Source organism: Chenopodium album, chromosome 23 (genome assembly GCF_948465745.1).
Source record: "Chenopodium album chromosome 23, dcCheAlbu1.1, whole genome shotgun sequence".
NCBI classification, from domain to species: domain Eukaryota; kingdom Viridiplantae; phylum Streptophyta; class Magnoliopsida; order Caryophyllales; family Amaranthaceae; genus Chenopodium; species Chenopodium album.
Genome location: NC_137856.1, coordinates 35,169,608 through 35,190,141, shown reverse-complemented (window position 1 = coordinate 35,190,141; position 20,534 = coordinate 35,169,608). Strand labels below are relative to the sequence as shown.

Sequence of the window (20,534 nt, the reverse complement as noted above, 5' to 3'; positions counted from 1 at the left end):
TAAAATTAGCATTTACAACTAATGATTATGTCTCAATAATTTTTTTGATATGTAAGAATACATAGAATATATACTCTATATTTTAAAGAAATTCGTGCATTGCACGGGACTAATCTAGTTATGGAGTACAAATTCGTGCCATGTGACTAGTGAGGCAGAAAATTCGCAAAACTATGCTCACCTTCATTTTACGATTTGACCCCATTTTTCTAATTGAAAAGGGTCAAATCGTAAAATTTTGAGAATTGATATAGACATGAAACTCTAAGAGGTTACGATATTGTTTATTCTCGTGATATCAATAGCAAGCGCAACAAGTCTAACCAAACAAGAGCTAGGCTCGAATGCTCGATTCCATACCACTCCAAACAGCCAAAACCCAACCCAACAATTCGCAGTCAATAGGCTGTAGACTGTCCCTTGCTCTAATTTCCCAAGAATTTCACTTCCAAATTCAGATCCCAAACACTCTTCACAATTAGAAGATGTTCAAGGTGATCGGAAAACTTCTGGGCAAAGCTCCATTTCTACAGGCAGCTCCAAAACCTAATTTTATCTCTTCATCTGTTCATGAATTCCAGTGTAGTAGAGGTAATTTCATTATGTATTTTGGTAAATTATTGATTTTTTTTTCCCCCTTTTTTATGAATTGGGTTTTTTCATTACGTCAAATTAAGATTAAAATTGTGAAATTTGAGAATCAATTTGAATGTTAGATTCTGTGGTTTGTGGGTTTTCATTTATTTTATTGCCCACCAACTGTTTGTTGAAATGCAGATATGTGCTTCTATCCAGTGCATAAAAGCCTAGCTTTAAAATGCTGAAATGCTCACAATATGATTGTGTTGTTAGATTGTATAATTTGTTTATGTTTGATCATTGATTTGCTATCTGGGTTGTTTTGTACTATGTTTTGTTAATCTTCCTATAATTGTTGATTGTAAGTGATACATTCTTAAGCCTTAGAATTTGTCAGCTGTTTAATTAGAGAAAGGTGCATCCTTTTTTTTATTGGGGGTTATAAATTTAAATGAGTAGTGCTTAATAACTTGCATGCTTCTGGTGTTTGCGCATGGATATTTGGTGGGAAACTAGGGCATTTTTGGGCTCACTGTTCTTATTACAATATTGCATTGTGATTGAGATGAGACGAGACGAGAACAATATGTTTTGTGAAGTTCATTGTTTGAAGTTTTGGAGCTTGTATTAGAAGAAGTCTAGGGCTACACGGTAAGACGAGAAGATGGGGCAACATGGTGTGATAGTAAAGGAACCGCCTCTTTGCATTCCGCAAAGAAGAGTACAAAAATATTACAGAAGCTAAGTACGAGCACTAGGTTTTCAATGCCCAATATTTAGAACAGTTCTTGCTTAGACTAGTGAAGCTCCTATCATAAGTCATGTGGAAAACACCATGATCCATGATAATCATGACTTTTTAAGGTAGGGGATTTAAGAATTTTCGAGATAGCCAACTCGCATGTTCTTCCTTGTTCATGTTAGTGGTTGTTATTGGAGAATTGGGAATTCAGTTTTGGGGCAGGGTGGCATGTAATTTTGAGCTATAATGTGTTTCTGAAATGGTTATCTATGGCGAACTGTTTGATCCAAGAACATGTTGTAATTGGTTGATACTCTTGGGGTTAGTGTGCTCTTGTGATTGGTGGTTGATCATCTACTCATTTAGCAACTGCTCAGTGCTAAATTCTTCCAAAACATCTGTTGTATATCTATGCTTCTTTGCTAAAGGCCTACAGAGTATAATTTTAGTGCTTGTTTGGTTGAACATAGGAAATAAAATTGTCTTGGAGGATGCTTTTCCATGTAATTTTGATTCCTAGAAGTAGTTATGTTTTGTTTGGTTGATCATAGGAAATTTTACTTGCCTTGGGAAGTTCTTCCATTTTGTGGGTAGTATGAAGTGCAACTTCCCATAGTTTTTCCAATCAAAGAACCTCATCTTCTCCCATTTCCTAAGAGTTTTTACGTCCCATGAATTTTGATGGCAACCAAACTAGCACTTAGTTTCTTCATTGATTGATGACCAATATTTCTATTTTACTGCTACTGTGCACTGGTGAATTCATAACCAAATCCAGAACTCGGCTTTAACTGTTGTTGATTGTTGTTTAGTTGACAACTAACTGGTGAATAATAATTATCAGTTACCCTATTACTCTTTCATTATATGGTTGGATTACACCATATGATTGATTAGGGGATCAATGATAGGTCTAGCTTTTGTGCTGCTTGATTGCAAAAAGAGAGATTATACTTGTTTATTTTTTTTTATATACCTTGTTTAGTGGTTTGCCTCTTATACTATTACCAACCAATGATTGGTGATGCTGATGTAAGAAGTTCTCTTGTAAATTGGTACTATTAACTGAAATATTTTTTCCTTGTAGGTTTTTCTACTGGAGTAGGTGCATATGTTGGTGACAAGCGAAACATACTAGACTACCACCGTAGGCAGCTAGCATCTAAGTACGAGCTGAGGCGAAAGCTGTACAAAGCACTGTGCAGAGATCCTGAGCTTCCTCTAAGCATGAAAGACAAATTTCGCTACAAGCTGGCCAAACTGCCAAGAAACAGTGCCTTCAATCGACTGAAGAACCGCTGTATCTTCACAGGGCGTTCTCGAGCTGTGTACGAGAAATTCCGGATGTCCCGTATTGTTTTCCGTGAGTTGGCATCTCAAGGCCAATTGCAGGGTGTAAAGAAAGCATCCTGGTAACCATCATATTTTCCAATGTACTGGAAAACACCTGCTTTGCTTTTGAGTTTCTATAACGAGCAGAGTACAACTGATCTTTTGTTATGTATTCTTTTTTCTTTATCTTCAATACAATAGCGTCATGCTGGGGTGAAAAATTTATACTGTTGTTTAGTTGATTAACTATAGCCACTCTATTTCATGGTCCTGGTGAAACAATTCTTTCTACGAATGTCAATGATGAAAACAGAACATAGTACGACGACCTTGGCAAATATACAGCTGAAATGTGTACATCATGTCCAATATTTTGATGCTTAGTTACAGGGTTATGTGTTGGCTACTTGAAAAAAGAGAAGAAAAACAAAAACGGCAGAACAAGGGCCAGTTTAAAATTTAAATAAGGAAGTACAAGTTTATGCTAAAAAAACATACCTAAGTATCGAAATCTCTGTTTTTATATGTCACAAATCTACACACATTTTTTTAGGCATATAGCTGTATTACTTGTATTAAAATTAAAACCGAAGTACATACGAAGTACAAGATAATCACAAACCGCATATTGCAGTAATGCAATTCTGGTACCAAAGGATTTTAATCAGCAATGACTCAATAAAAGCAAATTGCACAAATATTTGCACCTTAGTTGAGAATCTTGAGATATTATTCCTCATTCAGCTGTAACAAAAACAAATGCTAATTTCCAAATCAATACAAGAACAAATTATACAAGAATGAAATGATATTATTGGTTGAGCAAGCAGTGGCTCAGTTTATTCAATTTACTCCTCATGATTTTCTCATTCAAAATCTGTAGTCAGTTTTCTGAATTCGCTCAGAGCAGAACTTGCTGCATACAGCACCATCTTTTTCACCTAAGGAAAAAAAATGAGCAGAGAATCAGGAGAAACATTTAAATTGAAAGGTTTAACCTCTGACAGTACAGGTGACATGAAGAGAGATGCAAGTTAATTGCAGTAGACGTGATTCGAACAAACAAGTATACTTAACACGTCGACAAACTTTACATTCAGATAATGGAATAGGCAAGCATTGCATTTTTGCATATCACTATTACCAGATATAGGTAGAAGGCTTATTGATTAGGATTTGTGACATTCTGAATTTGAAAAATGCATCATGAATCAACTTGTCAAGGAAAATTTTTTGCCTCTACCATAATATCAGAGCTCTAAACATAAATAAATGTGACAGGAGAAGCTGATAAGAAAGATCACATTCACAAACCTCCAATTTGTCCTCTTTAGATCTGTGGTTTTTGGGAAGCAAGCGAAACTCGTCTGTCAATCGAATGCATTCTTGAACGTTCTCAGGGGATACAAAGTCGAGGGCCACTTTAATGCAAGACTGAAAGAAGTGATAACATTTTGGTAAGCTAACAGTTCTTGACATGGAAATGATCATGAAAGATGCAAGATGCTTTGTGCACACCCAGGTTGCTTGAATACAAATTCATGTTTCTCAAGGTGATGGAAAGATCTAATGTAGACCACAGCTCCATAAGAAAGTTTAAAGTAACAAAAGTAAACTACTCCGTAAAAACTAAGCTTCACAGAAGACAGATAAATTAACAAAGCGGCATGGTCAACCAAGCCAAATAATTCTGGCCTATTCACCCCTCCCCCTTTCTTGGAGAAAAAAAAGGGGGAGGGAGTACATGGTAAAATGACGACTTGACGAGACTAATTCAAGATGGATAGGACTCATAGGAGTCTTCCTGGAACAACAGACGCACTATAATATGACATTAAGCTTCATGGAATGTGAGGATAAAATGGCAGGGGTTAGAAAGAGAGGTCCATCATAAATGTAGGAACTTTGAAGTAAATCAGAGTTTCACATGAAAAATTCTACTTAGGAAGTGTGGCACCTTCTAAAAAAGAGTGCAAGTACATCATGCCTCAAACTCTCATTGCCAAAGCTCTAAACAATCCCAAATTATCAATATCCTATCATAAACTAATACCCATAGTTTTGTATACCTTTGGGTACCAAATGTCACAATTCTATGACGCCTACAGTGTAGGTAGACTGAAACCAACATCTTTCTTTGCCTAAATCAAAGTCTAGCATCTTCAAGTTTAAAAATTTCTATGTTCAACCATCATTCAACTACATCAAACTCTAAGGTCTGTACGTATGAAGAATTCACCATTGGATAGAAAATTAATTACATCATGATGTATCAGTCCAACAAATACCATAAATAAACACAAAAGTTTATGTTGAGACTGAGAATCATCAAATGAGACCAAACAGCCTTTGAAGAAATGGAAACTTTAAAAGTAAAATGAAACTAGAAATTACAACCAAAATTTTTTGAGGAAACTTACTAATCTATTTCTCACTTGATGGGGACATCCAGCGGGTATAAAAACAGCCTCGCCCAAGTGTTGTTCAAATGTCCAGGGTTCCACACCTGCAACATATTCTGTTTAAAATTGCTAAAAATTTAATGATAATAGTAATATCTACACCAAAATAACTAGGCAAATCTTACCAAACTCTTCTTTCAGCTGTTTCTTATGGATTTCAGTCATATAGAAAGTCTGGTCATGAATAGGATGGACAACCTAGGGTAAATGAAGTCCACCAAAATTAAAGGGGTTAAATGTTGCTAACAATAATATCTAGTTGAATAATCAAACAGGTGTATAGTCCAATGAGTCAATATGACCTACTGATTTCACAGGAAGATTGTTAATGTGGTTAAATTCTTGCTGATGCCTTTTTAGGTAATCAAGAAGTTTTGGGACATCTTCTCTTCTAAAAATATCCCAGATAGCACCTTCACTGACTTTATTTTCATCAAAATCAGGGTTTTTAGACAATAAATCATGCTCTTCACCAGAGCATGAAACCTCCAAAGTATGATCAGCACTTCTTACAGCACCAGCGCCGTCAGCAGAGGGAAACTCTTTAGCAGCAGAACAGTTCAGGACAGCATCAGAGTTCTCATTAGTTTCACTGTCATGTTTATCCGCAGACACTGATGTTTCTGGAAAACGGCTGACGGTGCTTACAGAGCCATCTACATCAGCAGAGGGAAACTCTTTGGCAGCAGAGCAGTTCAGGCCAGCACCAGAGTTTTCTTTCGTTTCATTGTCACATTTATCTGAAGAAACTGATGTCTCTGAAAAATGGCCGACGGTGCTTTCAGCACCAGCTCCATCAGCACAAGGAAACTCTTTGGCATCAGTACAGTTGAGGGCAACATCGAAATTTTCTTTGATTTCAGTGTCACTTCTATCTGCAGTAACGGATCCTTCAGTTTCATAAGTATTTTGCAACTTGTGTATGACCTGCTGCTGACATGAGCTAACATCAATCTTTGTTGTGTGCATCAACACATTAACCTAAAAAAAGAGCAGCAGTAGACAGTAGTCAAGACCAATAGCATGCTCATTTCTCAATGCATGTGAGCTCAAAAACAGAATAACGTGCAAATGAAAATCAGTGCATTTGTAATTTTCTTTGGGGGAGGTGGCAGAAACTAACTCATACCGCATCAGATATATCACAGTGAAGTTTTGTCATAGAATCACCTCTACCAAGCTCTTCTTCATAACCATATGCAATATATGTTTTTGGCCCCAAATCTGGCTTTGGTACACCATCAGGAAGTTTGGTAACAAGATTGAGGATACCACATTCAGGATGAGTGTAGTCGCTATATGGAAGCATCATGATAAACTCAGCAAAGTGCCTTGGCAAGCATTCTTCAAATGAATTCGAAGCAGGCCAATCCTTCAGTTTTAAAATTTCTGGCCAACCATTACTATGATTCCGACCATGCAAATAACCCTTGAAAAAGTGATAGATATCAATCTCTACCTGCAAAAGGAAAATGACTTTTTTATATGTATCTGGGCCTTCTATCCTTGAAGAAACATGTAATACTTCCCCAGAGCAGGATTGCAACTAAACAACAGGTTCAGCAAAAATCCTAATAGCATATACAGAGAATTTATTAATTCTTAGGGGAATTGATTCTTAAGGGGGAAAAAAAAGAAGAAAAAAAAAACTGCAAATTACTTTCACCCAGAAGCAGTTATGATACTTCCAGTCAGTATGGGTAACAATGTGAAACTTCAAAAAATAAGACCAAATGAATTAGTGACTGAAAACTGGATTTTTATTTGTACTGTTCTAACATCTAAAAAGAAAGCTGAGGTCATAATTCTGAAAGAACACAACATTATTATCAAGTAGACAAAATAATAAAATTGATACCAATTCTCCCCACAAGGAGACAGAAGATAGTAAACTTAAATCTAGATACACATTCTCAGTTTACACATATGTCGAAAAATAAATCAAATAAGGTTCCATCACCAAGCATGACTTGCTTAGAGGGTACAAAGGATAATATATACTGGTTGATAGTGTGAAGTACCATTTAACATTTCCAAATTCTGAAATAAATCAATAAGTCTATCATATAGCAAGTTCAGAATCCAAACGCATACCTTGAAAGCCTAGCACGTACCTCACACCAGTCCAAACAATCAATGGCCTTTACATTAAGTGTATCCTCCTTCATTATCTTATTGGCTCCTCTGAAAGCCCTCCACATCACCATTGGCTCCCAACTCAAACCAGATCCTTCTTTCAATACATCTCTAACAATCACAGGTTCACCTCGTGTCCAATGCCTTTGAAAATGGTCAATATTAAGTTCATTCATACTTGAAACACTCGGACAGTATAGAAAGTTATCACGCATATTTAGCCTTGAAGCTGCCTTTCTTCTTTCAGAGGCAGTACTTTGAGAATCTGAAGCAGTGGGGAGGCAGATGAGACATTCCTCACTTGAATCTGTCTCTGGCAAATAATAATCAATGGTGACCTTATCAATGCTTTCAATCACTGTGTCCACCCAATTAAGTTCAAGGATACGTCTCAGTTCAAGTATGTGAAGTCCACAACCACCATGTTCTTTCTGAGGGCAAAGAATACTATCATTTATGTTCATGCTCCCACAACCTGTAGAGGGTAAATAATTTCCAACAGTAAACACTTCACTGTCCCCCATCTTATCAACATCATGCTTCTGGCTGTTTCCCGATATATCATGATTCAAGGAACCTCCTGTAGAGCGACATGAAGATCCAGCTTCAAGGTCATCAGTCTTTAAACCTGATCTCAATTCTTGACAACAGGATATACAGAGATCATAAGAGCAAACAGAATTGGGGCAGCTTCTGTGGAAATTTACAATGGATGTGTTGCAATTATCACTGTTGAATAAAATATTGTTAAGGTCCAAGTGCTTGGCATAATTCTACTGTCTAACACAGAAAGAATCTTCATAGGGGAAGAAAACCAGTTTTGCGAATATTCAGACATATTGGACAAATGTTAAACATCAAAATCTGAATATGTGAGGAAAATTACACTAACTAAAAGCTTTATCATGGAGGGAGAAATAAGAAACTGTGAAACTATAACCTGTAATTTAGCCAAAAGATACATATGTTATGAAGAGAAGAAGCATCACAATTAAAGGGACACCTAAAACAGGGACACTTAATTAAGCAAAATCTTTTCACAAGTTTTATTCTTCTACTTTTCAATTAATTTATTCGAGCATCATATATTATTGCAAAATTACTTCCTATTTTGATTTTGACAAGCATTTCAATTTCCCCTTTTAAGCCTTTAATTTTAAAATTCACAATATTGATCCTGACAGTAAAGCAATAAAGAAGCCACATACAAAGGTAAAAAATTATCTTTTCTGACATATATAGTCACTAAGAAACTCAGCAAGAGTAACTCATACCACTTTTCAGGTTCAAACTCATAGCCCTAATATAGAGTAATATCAATTGGTGGAAACTGGAAACAATAAGTAAAAAAAAAAAAAAAAAAAATAACATGCGTAGAAAAATCATTAATTTATATGGGGCCAAATATAAAAGTCAAAGACGAGTGCGATCATTCTCCCTTTCCGGATCCCCGGGGGCGCTTTCAGGAAAATTATTTCACAAGTCAATATTGCAATATAGATGTATATTGCATATTCATACACCCAGTCACCCTGCCCAGGAAGTCCAACTTGCAAGTTGCAAACACTATATGTTTTGATTCTAAGATTTCTAACAAGCAGAATTATGGGCACATACCAGTATATCCGATCATCTTGATCAAATCTTGTCTTCATTATATCCTCTTCTTTAATTGGTTTGCCTACCAAAAAAAAAAGGAAGTAAAATACAAGGTTAAGGCTTTACCTATAATAAGCAACAGTTGGAAACATGAAGTCCACTATGACATCAAAAGTTGTTTAATACTTTAATGTTTCCATCCTATTTCTAGTTCTATAAACAGCCAAGTTTCTATCATTCATTAATATAACTACATTGTCTATATACATCAAACAAGATTGCGCACCAAGTATTCTAGCTTCCACTTCCAGCTCAGCTCTCTGCTCCTCCTGTATGCATTTTAGAATGGGGTTGACTTTGCACATCAAGTACAAAAGCCTATCTAACTTGACCTTTCTTTCAATGTCTTTCTGTCTGTCCTGAAAACATAAAATTTATCAAGCATCTAATTCCAAAGCAACAAGAGTAGCAAACATCAAACAAAGCAAGAAACAGGCACCAGAACCTTCATAACTAGCTTCTCCTGGAGGCATATTTTACAATTGCAATTCCCACGACAAAAAGGGCATGCCTCCCGTACTTCCTCCTTTGTTCTTTCAGGATACCTGATCCATTATGCTTATTTTGAGACCAAACATTTATCTTGCTGAAGCAAGATGATAAAGAAAAAAAAAACTTTGAGGTGTAAATGATGGTTCAGACTTCAGAGTAATGACGACTAAACAGGATAACATCCCAAATTTTAAGTAGATGAAAGAACATGGCTTTAATTAATATTAATAAACGGAGTATAATTCTAACTTCACTAGTAGCGATACTGTTTTAGTATATTACCACTTTTTAAGGCATGGGAAACAATAACGTTTTTTTTTGCAGAATGAGCAAGCAATGATATCATTCTTTTCGCTTCTGCACTGGTGACACCTTGAGCATTGCTCTCTTCTAGAACCAGCGGCAACCTGAAGAACAAAACCTGATGAGAGTGGCATACATAACTTAAACATGACATTAAAAAACATAAATACAAAAGCCATTGTGCAGCTCATGAACAACAATCCAGCACTAACATCACTTTATTTTCTCCTTTTGGAGGACTGCAAAGATATGGGAAGAAATGACTGAATTTATGGCGTCTTTTTTGTCTTGCTACTCCTAAACGATTGTACATAGTCTGAAGATCTTTTCCAAGAAATAAGTAAGCTCTGAAATGGTATATTTGGTCATTCAAAGAAAGCAGGACACTTCATCCAACACACAAATGTGACCAAGGATTCATAACAATAACTGAACACTTTCCACATTTCTGTTAATTAGTTTTTAAGGAATTGAGAATTGGTCGATCAAACTTACGATGGATCTATCAAATACGGAGTACCATAGAGCACAAGGCATCACACTAAAGTACATAAGCATTATTTGATTCCATCCATAAATCTATTTTCTTCCCTATGAGTTCAAGGCAGATAAATGCGTACACTAGCTTTGAATCTGGCATTATAGCCCTCAAGAAATTCCAAAACCAAGAATTAAGCAAGCAATATCAGGGCTACTATACATGAGTCCATTTTTTTCATGACTAACATAAGTGAGATTTGACACAAAAGATTATTAATGGTGTGAATCTTCTCCAACATTCAGATAAATATCATTATTTATTAGTTTACCTAGCTTCTTGTAAACTATGTACAGAGACTGCAAATCTAGTCAGTGAAAATATAAAATTTAAATTCTAAAGCTGCCACTCTGTAGATGAAGTTTTGTCATCACCAGCTTATTACTTTCTTCCAGTTCCTATCACAATCATCAAAAAGAACTGACTGTCAATCTCAAAGAAGCTTTACCTCGGGCATATTTCTCGCTCTCAACTGGTATTTAGAGACCTTTATCTGAGGTTTCTGCTCTTTAATTGCTGATTCATGTAGCATTTCAGCACCATCCACCTTTTCATTTCCACAAAGTCGCGGTAAGTCCACAAGTTCCATGTCCTTGTGCACAACCAAGCCTCTTCCTCCAGGCAGTGAGCTAATAACTTTGGGAAGGACTCCATCAACAAGAATTACCCTTTTGTTTTTCAAACCTCTAGGCCGTCCACGCTTCTTCTTTCTCCGGCGTACTTTTGAACCAACATGACCAGCAGGCTCATTTCCCACAACCTGCACAGCTTCACCACCTGCCTCACTCACTTGTTCTGTACCTTCTCCACAACCAGCAGGCTCATCAGGCTCATTTCTCACAACCTGCACTTCTTCACCACCTGCCTCACTCACTTCTTCTGCACCTTCTTCACAAACCCTTCCCCTCCTACCAATCTTCCTCTTCTTCTTTGTGGAACCCTTAGGCCGCCCCCGCCCACGCTTCACTACCTTCTCCCCTTCCTCTTCCCCAACCTCAGCAACCATAACCACATCCTCTTCCTCATTTTTCGACCCTCTAGAACGCACACGCCTCTCTTCTTTCTTCTCCAAACCCTCTCCCTCCACCTTAGCAACCACAATCACCTTCTTCCTTCTCAACTTCAACCCCTTAACCCGGCCTCGCTTCTCCACCATCTTTTCCACTTCCCCTCCAACCCCCTCAACCGGAAAGTCCTGAATCACATTCTTCTTCCGCCTTTTCGAACCTTTAAAACTCCCTAATGCACAACCCCCATCATCAATTCCTTCCCCACTAACCACCACTCCACCATTCTTCCCCATTTTCGGCTTATTCTTCACACCCTTTGGCCGCCCTCGCTTCTTCTTAGGCATGATCACCTCCTCTCTAACACTGGGAACTTCCTCATTACCCAAGCCCTCATCAATTCCTTCTTCAAAACCCTGAATTCTGTTCTGATCATCTTCTTCACTGTCAGACTCAAACAATTGTCTAACCCTCTTCCCAATATCATCATTTCCACCAAAATTCACACCCAATTCATCAAATTTCTTACCATCATTTTGCTCATCAATTTGATCATACCTTAATTGTTCTTGATTTTCAACCACCATTTTCTTGTTCTTGTTCTTAGACCCTTTGGGTCGACCCCTTTTCCTTTTTTGCCCCTGACCCACTAATTCTTTGCTTCCAACTTCACTTAATTTGCCTTGATCAATTCCATCAGAATCCTCTACCATTTTTGTTCCTGCGTTGTTTTCAATCTTTCTCTCTTCAAAAACTTCACTCAACAAAATTTCCGGTTTATTACTGTTCTCATCACTCAGAACACAACCACCTCCAGAAGTTATAAAGTCATTTTGAACCCCCAATCCACCTATACCGCCACCCGTTTCACCAAGGGCAATATTGTAATTTCCCTTCCAACCACCATTAAATGCCGGTTCAGCCACCCTCTCAACCATTTCCTTAAACCCCGCACTTAAGTCACCAAGGACAATATTGTCTTTTCCGCCCCCGACGATAACTCCCTCTTTTGAATCAATCCTCGGATCACCAAGGGCAATATAGTCATTTTCACCCACGCAGCCGTTAAATGCCGGTTCAGCCTCCCTCATAGGCCTCATTTCCACTTCTTTAATATCCATCCCACTCAATTTACTAAGGATAACATCGTCATTTCCGCCCCCAAAGACAACTCCATCTTCCGGATTGATCCTCGGCTCACTAAGGACAATATGGTCATTTCCACCCACGCCACCATTAACCACCCTCTCAACCCTTTCCTTAAAACCCACCCCACCTAATTCACTAAGGATAACATTGTCAATTCCGCCTTTCATATCGATCATCGGTAAGCTCGCTTCACCACCGGTCCACACCGGTGTAAACTGAGACCCAAAACTACCCTCACCACCACCACCACCTCCAAGGGTGTTTAAGTAACTTCCCACACCCACTCCACCAAGGGCAATACCGTCATTTCCAACAAAACCCGGTTCCCTCCGACTCGAATCCACCTGAAAATCAAAATCAATAACCGGTCTATACGGCTCAACAACAGAAAAAGAACCGGACACAGAATCTCCGTCACTCACTCTCTCACATCCCGGAAAACTTCTCCGGCGAAGATTCTCGCCGGAGATTCCCTTCTAACGGAAAACTTTTCCGGCAAAGTTGCCGGGAAACACTGAGAAAATAATGCTTCTGACAGTAAGATCTTCCAGGAATAGCTCTTTCACGGCACCTCCAATTCGGGGTTCCCGTTCTCCGGCATCTCTCGCCGTCTTCCGGCGCCGGAATCTCCATTTTCTCTCCCCTCTTTCTGAATTGTATGATTGAGAAAATGGGGATTTTGGGGTGATGAATTTAACGAGGAAAGTAAGATGAAATGAGTAAATGTGAGAGATTTTTATAAGAAAGAAAGAAAAGATTGTGATTTTGATTTATCAATTGAGAAGATTGAGTGTCATTTTGTGTATCAATATTGATTTGGATCCTCACTGTTTTTTGCTACTGACAACTGATGATTCTATTGTCTCGAATTTAATGACCTCATTTTTTTTCTTTTTCTTTTTCCTTTTTCTCTTTTAGGATTCTTCGAAAAAGACAGAATTTTTTAAAAATAACAATGTTAGTGTTACTCCGTATTTTTTTTTTTTTTTTTTTTTTTTTATTTTTTTTTTTTTTTTTGGAAGAAGAAGAAGAAGAAGAAGAAGAAAAGTGTTAGTGCTAGTTTATCAGTATAGATTTGACTTTTGCAATATTAAGTTTTTATAATTTTAAATTGTTGAAAAATTAATATTATCATTGGCTAAAATTTTGTATGGACAAATATATCAGTTAAGAATACATAAATTATATGGCTGAATTTATTGTTAATATTAAATATTACAATTAAATTCTCTGTCCTATGGAATAATTTATAGTTGAATCAATTGTGCCCACAAACTTGTTGATGTGTGAAAATTAAAATCTAGTTTTACTTTATACAATTTATTTTGCTAATCTAAACTATTATATGGAGTATATTCTTTTTAATTGGCCCGTTTCTTTTTTAGGAAGTAAGTATAATTTTGCACTGATTTTACATTTATATTGAATAAGCAGTGATTTTTTTTATAAGAGTTTGTTACTTAATTTGTACTAGGAGTAATAATTAGTAGAATTAATTAGTTTGAGTTATAGAATTTGAATGATAGGTAGTAATCACTGCATAATAATTCTGGAAAAATATATACTTCCATCTTTTTAGCTGACCCATTATACATTTTGCATTGTGAAAATATTATAAATTTTAAGAAATTCGGACCATGTATACTTTGAATATTATAATGTAGTTAATATTGTAATTGTCCATACCCTGCCTATTTAATATAATACAGTAATATTTTCAAACTTACAAAATAGCTGATTTACATCAAATTAGTAACCAGTTACCATTGACATCATTTATAATTTCACACATAAGAGCCCAAGCTCGCTTGGATTTGTACAATTGTACATTGTGATACTAGCAATAGATTTGTTCTTTTCTTGGAAAATCAAGTAATATCCTTAATTAGGACAATACATGACAAACTGGCAACTAATTCTAACCAAGGGAGTATTTTAAACGTGATAAGTATTCCGGTGTTCAGAAAATACTGGGGTAAGCCTAAAGGCCCCAAGAAATTTCTTTCACACGCTGTAAAAATACAAGTTAAATAAGTTTCAAGCCAAAACCGAAGTTCATGTTCTTGCTGAAGGGCAAGATAAGAGATGGAAGGAATTCATTTGGTACCTCTCACAATGCGATTCTAATTTCCAACAACGAAGAACATACAAACTAATCACCCAACTAGAGCCTAATCTGCCACCATGTCTGGAGCCCCTGAAGTTAAGGGAAAAACTTGATTAGCTTCAAACCAAGATTCTTCAACGAGTTCATAATGACAGCCTTAGTCCTCTAACCAGAACATATCATCGACTATCGAGGAACCTGTCTGTTTTGTACTGCAGCTGTCTGCAATTGTTGCTGCCAATCATCATAACATCACATTAGCATTCAGCAATTTCAATTACATCTTCACCAGAAATGGCATGCAGTGAAAAGAAAGAACTACCTGTGCCATGAAAGTCGAGCTATCAGCTAGAAACTTTATAAAATTTTGCTTTTTGAAGTTGAAGATTTGCTTTTCTTGCTCTAACATTGTCTGTTCTCTCCGAATATCTTCCTGAATTCTCTCCTTTTCCCATTTCTTCTGTTTTATCTGATTTTCAAGCTCGTAATACTTGTCTGGGAGACTTGCTCTATTGGAGCATTTTGGGAACCTCACATCTACTTCTTCCCTTGTTTCAGTAACATTGAGAAAAACAACAGCAAAGTAACAAATTCAAGGTTAAATCAATTGAATTTCGGATTTGACCGCAGAGAAAAAAAGATAAATAAAGTCTATCCTGCAATCACTTAAAATAAGAGTAACAAATTATTATCCAGGATATACTAGCATGGAGAATTGAAGATAGATATTCTACAAATTCAAGGAATGGAATTTGGTAATGATTGTAGTACAGCACTTTAGACAACAAAAACGTAATATGCAAGCTAATGATACAAGTAGTACATCACTTTAGACAACAAAAACGTAATCTGCTAGCCATAAGTTCAGTAGATTTCTCCTCAGTCCTATTTGAAAGATTGGCAGTAAAGTATGTGAAATAGTGAGTAATATCAGTGCAGAGTGTACACTACCATGACCCTATGACAATCGTCACAACCTTTCAAGTACCTAATCCAATAATCCACAACATCCACGAAAGAATCATCATCAGAACAGGACAACACCCATGGCCCAAATGGCAAAAAAAATGATTAGCACAAAAGCACAAGGCTCATCAAACCATTGCCTTGCCCTAGGTGCTTAGCCAGACGAAAGTAGCCATTACAGACCAACCCCATTGACTCATATATATACTTTGTATATTCTAATTCACATAGCAATAACATCGAGCAATACCAGCGTATTACAGGAGCAAAGCTTAATATTGAGTGAAGCACCACACACATAAGATTATCAGCAACTGCACGCAGCTTATTCCGAATAGGTGAACAATAATCATTTTTAGGATCAGATTCACTATCGTGTGTTCAAAAAATTTGAAAATTGTGCAAAGGTACCTGCTCCCAAGAAAGAACACACCAGTAGACTTTATCATTCCACCATCCAGAGAGATGGCTCCATCACTGATGCATGGAAGAGCAACAAGCATCTCAGCTCTTGTTCTGTAGACTTGAAGACGTGAAAATAGATTGTAGAACAATGTCTCCCTGAGGCCACACCCACTCGTAGTCAAACAAAAGATATGAGGCCTATCTACATGAATCATATTTACAGCAAAGCCAAGAAAACCAGCTGGAATGTCACCGGTAGGCAGTCTTGGTTTTGGAATATCAAGTCTCCTCTGAGGATCGCTGGACAAAAATTCACCAGCGTATGGTCTGCACAAAGAAAGGTGTTAAAGTGACTAACATACAAGCTTAGCAGACAAAACTAAGTTTTGGAAATTGTGCCTTAAGCTTTCAAGACATATCACAGAGAAACGACCCTCCAAAGCTCGTCCAATTGAAGTTCCTGCGCCATGAATTCCAGAATCTTTATTCACAAGTCCTTCACCATCATATATTTCCAAGGCTTTGATGCCTTCATAAGTTTTACAGACAATTGTGAGCATAGTCTGCAAGCCCAAATACTCAGAAAAAAGCCTGAGTTTGTAATTTGCAAGCACAAACAAAAAAGAAAGTCAGTCTATTTCAGAATTTTTGGAAGACAAAATTTCGTTAGCAGGTTTTGACCATAAACAATAATAACATGGTTTCTTGTTAGATCGAAAGGAGTGATTTCTAGTTTTCTATAGTTAGGGTGCAGTGTACAGTGGCACATTCAGGCATTAATTTGAACAAGTTTGAGTACAAGTTACCTGCTGAGATTCTCATCATCTACTTTTCCTAGGGAGGCAACAATACCAAGCACATCTTCGCATAAAGAAAGATTTGAACTCTGAGAATCATGACGATATTTGAGTAGGCAATAAATACCAGCAGCAGAATTTTCATGCTTTAAAATTTGCTCGACAGTTTCCTCCTCATTTTGAGCATGAGAAGTGTTGCCATCTTCAGTCTTGGTTGCAGCACTTGAAGAAAGGTATTTACCAAGACTAACTGCAGAAGAAGAAAAAAAAATTGCGTTAGATATGAATATAGAATACCAAGGAAGAATACAGAGTAATAGTAGAATATTCTCTACTCCTCTTCAAGAGAGCTGACATCCCATCTGTTGATATCTTTAAAATCATTTGAAATATCATAATTTATAACAAATTCAAACAAACAACTTTCTCTCAAAAGTCAAAACAAAATTAACCAGGAAATTGGACAGTACAGTACATCTATTGAGCACCAACTCCAGAACTTAACGTAATGATCAATTTTTTTAACTAGACATGTGGTGCTTGCGTGATTTGATTTTTATTCACAAGCCTAGTAAACATAGTAATCTGAATAATTGGAGCTTAAAAGTAACCATTACCTCAGCAATATCAAACTTTCTATATACCTTTTCTCCCTAATCAACTTATATTTTACCTCTCTATAAATGTTCTAGGACCATACACATTTCCCATAAGAATGAGCATTTTTTTTTTTTATCCACAAAATCTCTGGCCTCCAGATTCAAACAAGTTCAAAAGTTCTCTATTATAAAAGAGAAAATGACAAGAAATCAAGCATACCTTGCAAATCAAGTATGGCATCATCCAGCTGATTTTTCTGTGCCTTTAGAAATTTTAGATTGTCCTCGTGCTGCTTCATTTTACTCCCTGTTTTTTCTACTTCATCTTGCAATTTCTGCACACCGAATACAAACAAAAATATTGGGCATCATGTTGTCCTTGCCACTACAGTCTGGCATTGCATCATAAGTTACAAGGAGTGAACCACATGTCTATCTTCCCACTTATAAATACATCGTCAAAGGAAGCATGAGTATTAGTGTAATTAGGGCACCAATCCATTAAATAAATGTAATCCAATATATATGTATCAACCACCAACAGAACCAACCTTAGAATTAGACATTATGGTGTTTGCATAAGGATGTGCCCCATTTGAAACATCAGTCGCAGCATTTGCAGAAGAGGTATTTGAATCTACACTATTTAGAGCTGGACCATCTTGGACAACAAGCGCCTGGGCATTTATTGGAATCTGTCAGAAGAAAAGCATAAAAATCATCAATTTATGATACAAGATAGCAGGACTAACAAGTAGCTATCAATATATGATTGGGAATTTATATTTAAGCACTCAAAATAACAAAGCTGTGGTGCAACTGCACTAACATCTAGTTATGTAGATACTACATCCACAACTTCATAAAAAGTCCTCAACACCAACTTGTAAAGCATATTCTAATACTCATGGCCCTCACTATTATTTCTACCAGAAAGACAATATTCAGCCAAAGTAAATTCCATGAAAATAAGACAGACAAAGCATCTATAAATTAAATCCATGACTTCATAAACTTTTCCTTCAAAAATACAACGAAACTCATATCACATGACACAGTAACTCCCGGTCTCCCATTATGATAAATAAGAACCCCTCTTGGTTCTTACATAATTCTTCCCATCCCTAACCACATGGGGAAAAAAAGCTGGAATACTCCAGCTTCTACGAATGATAAGGAACAAAAAAAAACTAAATGCTGTTGTTAAACCAAATGGTTAATAAAATTGAGGTAAGAAACAAATCCCATACAAGAGCATAACACAACTGTTTCTGTGACAAACAAAAACCTGCTTGTCATAACTTGTACGACTTTCACGTCCCATCCACTCCCAAAAAGAGACAACCTTCTACTAGTAACTTCATACCATCAAAAAAAAATCAGTTGCACATAGCAGAACAATCATAGCCCATAAGCCACTTATCTTGATGTCTAAAAGCTTCAGATGGAAAAGTATATTCTAGATTACTCAAAGAAACTACAAATCATACACGAGTAACGTGACTACTATAACTGAAACATTTCTTTGATCTTGCACTACAAAAACAAGTATCAAAATCACATTGAAAAATCATTCAACAATTAAGAACAATATAGCAAATTGCATTATAAAGCTAAACTAAGAAAAAATCCAAACAAATTGGGTCTTTCTAACCTTTGCTGATATTGAAACACACTACCCAAGGCTGATTGTAAAGGTCCTAAACAATGAAATAACTTTTAAAAAGAGATGAACCAAAATGAAAAATCTAGGGGGAATAAATCCTAACCCCTAGTTAGAATAGGAAAGAGGACCAGAAAATGGGTAAGTGAAAAATTGAGAGTTTTGAGACGAGAATAACTCCCGCTGAGGTAAAACAGCAGCGCTTACATACACCAAAAAATATTGAGAAACTGCTAATGTCCGAGGATAATGGCAAAATGAAAGAGTGTACAAAACTACAAACAACAACATCACACTAATTTTTCCCCCTTTCTCCTCTCCATCCGAAAGTCACTTAATCATTTGCTGATTTTTACAATTACCGAACGTTACAATCACAATCAGAATAACAGCTGATATAATACAGTCATTGATTTCGTGGTCAGTAGCATTGAAAATATCAAACATAGCTAATGCAGCCTACAAGGCTACAATAACAGCAGCTACTAAGCTAAACTTCAACTGAGCATATATCGGCTTTTTCGATCCCTACCGATGTCACATCATGCTATAGAATGACAATCAATTGCCTCTATGCATCATCATAACTCCTCATTTCCAAAAAACACACTCAATTTTATGAGTCAATTTTCATCACAAATTTACACAAATGAAATTCATTCATTAGAACTAATTCAAAAACACAAGCTCACACAAACACACTTCGCATCACATTAACATGCGAAATTTGTCAAATCTAAAACAATTGAACCAATAGTTTATCAAATGCGAGAGAATACAAAACACAAGAATTTGTAATAAATCTAAATTCACATTATAATGCAGAAAAATAAACCTAATTGAGCTAAAATACCTAAGAATTACACATCAAGAATCGTCAAAAACACCACAAAGTTCCAATAACACTGCATAAATTAGAATTCGAGCAACAAAAAATTCAAATCAAACAACTTTTCATAGTAAAATTGCATGCATGTGAGAGAGAAGAAACCCTAGAATTGAAAAAAAGAGAGAAAAAGAGAAGAAGAAGAAGAAGTAGAGAACACTTGCCGGAGAACTCGTCGGAAACATGGTCAATTGCTGAATTACAGTGTCGCTTTTCACTTTCTTTCTCTAGATATCTAACTAGAACTTTTAATTTGTGACGTAAAAAGAAGAGGAGGGTGTTTTTAAACCCGAGTTGAAATTAACAAGACACAAAAAATTTTAACCATTGGAACGCATTTTAATTTAAATCATTAATTACTCTCTATGGTTCAAATACTGAACTTTGTGTTTGAAGTTATAGGGTTTTTTAAATTAAAATTCAAACTAAAATTTACAAGAGAAACCAAACCGAAAATACTTACGATCCAAACTTGTTCCAATTTGAAATTGAGCTCTGTATAAGGACTTTTGGAGATATACGAGTACTTTAGTGTTTTTTTTTTCCCACAACCCAAAATCGACCAATGCCAAACCCAAACTATTGACTTGAATTGTATGACCTATATGAGCCAATATCTGGTGTAACTGTAAGTACGCTATGCAAGCATGAAAAATTGGTCTTGTACCATTTAGATAATGTTTTCTTCTTTTTGTAGTTGACTAATGGAAGG

General features: G+C 36.3%; 3 protein-coding genes across 3 annotated transcripts; 1 reads left to right on the top strand and 2 right to left on the bottom strand.

Moving 5' to 3' along the window:
• Positions 1–294: 294 nt before the first annotated feature.
• On the top strand, positions 295–2,993 carry LOC145608588 (small ribosomal subunit protein uS14m-like). Its single transcript, XM_081664201.1, has 2 exons — positions 295–591; positions 2,409–2,993. The coding sequence occupies exons 1-2, from the start codon at positions 486–488 to the stop codon at positions 2,735–2,737; spliced, it is 435 nt and encodes a 144-aa protein (XP_081520327.1). The 5' UTR covers positions 295–485; the 3' UTR covers positions 2,738–2,993.
• A 194-nt stretch (positions 2,994–3,187) lies between these two features.
• LOC145607482 (uncharacterized) lies at positions 3,188–13,000 on the bottom strand. Its single transcript, XM_081663120.1, has 13 exons — positions 12,971–13,000; positions 10,692–12,875; positions 9,685–9,809; positions 9,356–9,455; positions 9,137–9,269; positions 8,869–8,932; positions 7,230–7,980; positions 6,245–6,574; positions 5,422–6,096; positions 5,241–5,313; positions 5,074–5,159; positions 3,968–4,087; positions 3,188–3,594 (listed from the first exon to the last, which is right to left on the bottom strand). Exons 1-13 carry the CDS (start codon positions 12,998–13,000, stop codon positions 3,520–3,522), a joined length of 4,746 nt encoding a protein of 1,581 aa, XP_081519246.1. The 3' UTR covers positions 3,188–3,519.
• A 1,177-nt stretch (positions 13,001–14,177) lies between these two features.
• On the bottom strand, positions 14,178–20,107 carry LOC145606777 (protein DEFECTIVE IN MERISTEM SILENCING 3-like). The gene is made up of 8 exons (XM_081662608.1): positions 19,987–20,107; positions 17,825–17,968; positions 17,494–17,608; positions 16,684–16,924; positions 16,277–16,468; positions 15,884–16,204; positions 14,829–15,054; positions 14,178–14,740 (listed from the first exon to the last, which is right to left on the bottom strand). The coding sequence occupies exons 1-8, from the start codon at positions 20,005–20,007 to the stop codon at positions 14,693–14,695; spliced, it is 1,308 nt and encodes a 435-aa protein (XP_081518734.1). The 5' UTR covers positions 20,008–20,107; the 3' UTR covers positions 14,178–14,692.
• Positions 20,108–20,534: the final 427 nt, after the last annotated feature.